Source organism: Gavialis gangeticus, unplaced genomic scaffold (assembly GCF_001723915.1).
Source record: "Gavialis gangeticus isolate Ggan-Ray unplaced genomic scaffold, GavGan_comp1, whole genome shotgun sequence".
Classification (NCBI taxonomy): domain Eukaryota; kingdom Metazoa; phylum Chordata; order Crocodylia; family Gavialidae; genus Gavialis; species Gavialis gangeticus.
Window position 1 is genome coordinate 7457346 of NW_017728991.1, and position 3838 is coordinate 7461183.

A 3838-nucleotide genomic window follows, 5' to 3' on the forward strand; every position below is an offset into this window, starting at 1 on the left:
GCTAGGAGCTGGAACCAACTTCCAAGGGAAGTGGTGCTGGCCCCTACCCTGGGGGTCTTTAAGAAGAGGCTGGATGCCTACCTGGCTGGACTCATTTGAGTCCCGTTTCTTGTTTTGGGGTTTTGTTGTTCTCCCGCCCTGGCGGGGGGTCGGGCTAGAAGATCTACTAGGTCCCTTCCGACCCTAAATCTATGAAACTATAAATTTGTAATTTTTCATCAGAGAATTTGATTATTCTTTTTATCGGAGAAAACCAGGATCCCTGCTGATAGCCCATTACCTCTGTTTGAAGTTCCTCATGCTACCACACACTTTTGAATCAATGCATGATGGCAGGGATTCCCACCCTCTTTGGCAGCTGTGTTTCATGGCAAGGAGAGAGAGCTACGCTCGTCCTGATAAACACAGATGAATGTTTTTTGTAGGGTTTGTAGACTGAATTTTTACATTGGCATATTTACAGCCATGTAGGGACAAATCTGTAGTAAAGATATGCTGTGCTGCTCTAAAATGGGGCTTGTACCAAAAAGTCTTAAGGGTAGACAGAGCCTTATGCCAGCTTTTAATTAAAAAAAAATAAGCCTTTGTTTCTTACAAACAAAAAAACCCCAAAAGCTATGATAAGCAGCATAAAGGGCAGTTGCTTTCTTTGTGCTAATATTGGAGCATTCTGTGCCTGCCTCATCATTGGTTGAATTCTAATTCTGGTGATCACGAGAGCCCTTCAGACTGATTTTTTTTTTTTTTTTTTTGGTCTGTTGTTATTAAGAAACAAGGCCTCCATCTCCCTGAGTGTAATGTGGAGAATAACACTATATGGAGCCAGCCTGAGGGAACTCTGCTAATCTGAACTGTCACCAAGTGGCAAACTTCTGACATACCAATTTAGATGCAAAAAACAAAAAAAAATCTGTAAATGTGCTTGTGGCAGAAAGCCACCTTGGTTTCTCCCCAGAAATCTCTGCCCTGTGACACTGATTTAAATCTCTGTGCTGTGACCATTCAATTTGGATGGGCCCAGCACACAGGGGACCACACCCTCAGCCTGTCTCTAGGGAACTTGAGCTGGCTGCATTCCTGAGGGAGGGGGGAAACCTGCTCCCTCTGCTTGTGACTGGTACCTGGGTGAGGGGCATCTACCTGGGGAGCTGGAATCTGCCCGGTAACAGGTGATGCATTTCAGATTGGTTGACAGCCAACTGGGGGCTGACCTCCGCTGGCCCAGGTGAATGAGGTCACAGGGGCTATATAAGTTAGGACGGGGAAGGAGGCAGTCCCTCCGGCCATGAGGTGACGCAGCAGCCAGGCAGGGGACAGAGAAGCCTTAACATCTGAAACTGGCTCTCTCCCCCCAAACTCACGAGCTAGGAACCGCCTGCCTCCAAAGGGAAACTTCACCTGCCTTTGGAAGATGCTTGTGAGTAAGCTACTCAATCTGATTAGATATTTAGCTGGAAGTATAACAGATGCGTAATCAAAAGGCTACCACAGCCAGACTGTTTGCTCTTTAGGATTTCTAGATATTGCTCTATCCTGTACCCTAGTTTACCCTACCCCCTGTAATCAATAAAGTTCTCCTTTTTGACTGGTGTGGGAGACTTATTGAGGGGTGGGTCTAAATTATGCCTAAGAGACCCCTTAGGTCTGTGGACTAAGGGAGACTATACCTTTTTGCCCCTGGACTTGGGGAAGTACCCCAAGTGCCTGTGCTGGGTTGAGTACTACTAATTCAAATTCAGCACCAGGTCCAGTGTTACTCCTATCTGGCCATTGCAGGTAGCCTGTGTGAAATGATTGGTGACCATAGTGCATTTCATAAGAGCCAGTTGCTACATTTCTGGGAAGAAATCTTCAATAGAGATATGATTTGAGACATGGTCTCATAGTTTGTTTTTTCTGTAGATGTCAATTATTACTGCAATATCAGGATTGTCACATTGGCTGGCAGGAGGATATGGGAAAGTCTGTGCTGTTTGGCTTGTTTCAAATTAGTAGGGCAGATGCATGGATAACTTCAATTTCTATTAATCCTGGAAAAAAATGTCATGAATACAACATTCCCTCCCCCCCAAGTCTGCAGTCTGGTGTAATAGGAAGTGTGTAATGGAGACTGGGACAGGCTGGAATAGTTGGAAGGTACTCAAGGTCAGGATTAATGTGCATTGGTGAGAAGCCTAGGAGTTTACCTGATGGGGGAAAGGGTACTTGGCTGGGCTGGCAGCTGAAAAGGGGAGTCTGATGTGTTGGTAGAGAGAGGCATAACCCAGAACCGGAGTGGTAGAGGGTGCTATTCGTTAGGAGTGATCTGTATTGGCAGAGCTATGGGATGGTTTATAGGTTGGGTTTGCAGTGTGTTGATGCAGCTCTTTGGGGAAAACCTGCTTTAGTTCTTGCTTGTATTATGCTTGATTTCAGTGTCAAGGATTAATGACCTCCAAGAACTACAAGCTTAGGGTTGGTTAATCAGCTTCGTTGTTTGCATTTCTTCATGCTAGTCTTCTCAATAACAGTGCATCTGTTTTGAGATGCTGAAAGTTGCTTCTAAAAAAATAAATTGATGTCTCCAACCCCTCTGCAGCATTTCATTCTTTGGTACTAGTCAATAGATTGATGAGTAGGTTTGCAACCTGCTCTAGACATCATTTGTATTTTAGCAGTCAGTGCTATGAAACACACAAGTCTTGGCCCCAGTGTAGTCAACTAATCACTTGTGCTGTTTGAAAAATAGCATTATCTTGCACAGCCAAACTGAAACATGGTAAAAAGTTCCCTCTATACATAGGAAGTAAAAATATCAGTTAGATGATTCGTACCAGTAACCACTAAAGACACTGGCAGAATTCTAATTTTGGTGGGAGTACTCTGGATAAGCTCATGTTAAGAAGTGTAAAACTTGTGCCTGACTCTTGACTACTTCTCCCCTCAATGAAGTGTTTCCAAGAATTCTCAGTGGTCATGTAACTGGAATATAGGCATGCTGTTCCCAGCAGGGGACTTCTTCCTGATGCACTGAAAATGGACTTGATCAACCTCATGTTCCATAGACAGGGGGAGCAGACATAATGTGACACGTGTGTTTTAAAGGATCTTGTTTAGAGGAAAATAAGTTACTTGGGACTCTGAACACTAAACTTTCTTCCGCCTTAACAAATAAATATGCAAGAAGCTGTAGAAAATACCTGTCAAACTGACCCAGTAGGTATATGCTTCTCATCAATAGTGGCAGAGCACCAAATGTCACATTCAGTTATTTATCTACTACTTAACTGTAAGGCTAGATTGTGTGTAGTTTTGTTTTTTGTTTTGTACATGACTACTGTTCCCCTAATCTGCTACAAACTTCTGTGTTGTCTTGCCTCCGTTTTCCCCACTGAAGATGGCAAGTGCTGATGGTGTTGTAAGGCTTCTTTTTTAATATTTTCAAAGAGTATTGATATTTGCACTTGGAAGGAAGCACAGAACAGCAAGGATGAAGTTCTGATCCTGGCAATGTACCCGATGTTGCAACAACTCAGGTGCACTTTCTGTCTTTGTATACAGAGTCTCAAATAACAGTAAAATCTGATTCAGTAAGGCACATTTTAAGCTATTACTCCACATGAGATTATAGGCCTTCTATTGTATTGCTATCTGTGCTGGTTAGTGACTATTTTAATATTAAGTCTGTGTTGCCTTTAAGATGGCATTCTAAAGCAAACCAGCTCCTTGGTATGAGATGAACAGTGTCTGGTATGAACAGGCTCTAAGTCAGGGGCAGGCAAAATATGGCCTGCGGGCCAGATCTGGGCTGCCAGGGACTTCCATCCAGCCTGCAGCTCCCCCCCCCCCCCCCGGGAAT

At 43.9% G+C, this 3838-nt stretch overlaps 1 protein-coding gene across 3 annotated transcripts in view; it reads left to right on the forward strand.

Annotated features, from left to right (window-relative positions):
- Positions 1–3838, forward strand: part of TEX2 (testis expressed 2) — a 153027-nt gene that overhangs the window by 60721 nt on the left and 88468 nt on the right. Inside the window, exon 1 of one of the 3 annotated variants that reach the window (XM_019516744.1) lies at positions 308–414. The exons of the other annotated variants lie outside the window; for them this stretch is intronic. Within the exon in view, the coding sequence (XP_019372289.1) occupies positions 327–414 (88 nt within the window). The 5' untranslated portion in view covers positions 308–326. Of the gene's footprint in view, positions 1–307; positions 415–3838 lie in introns of those variants that run through there. 3 annotated transcript variants of the gene reach the window in all.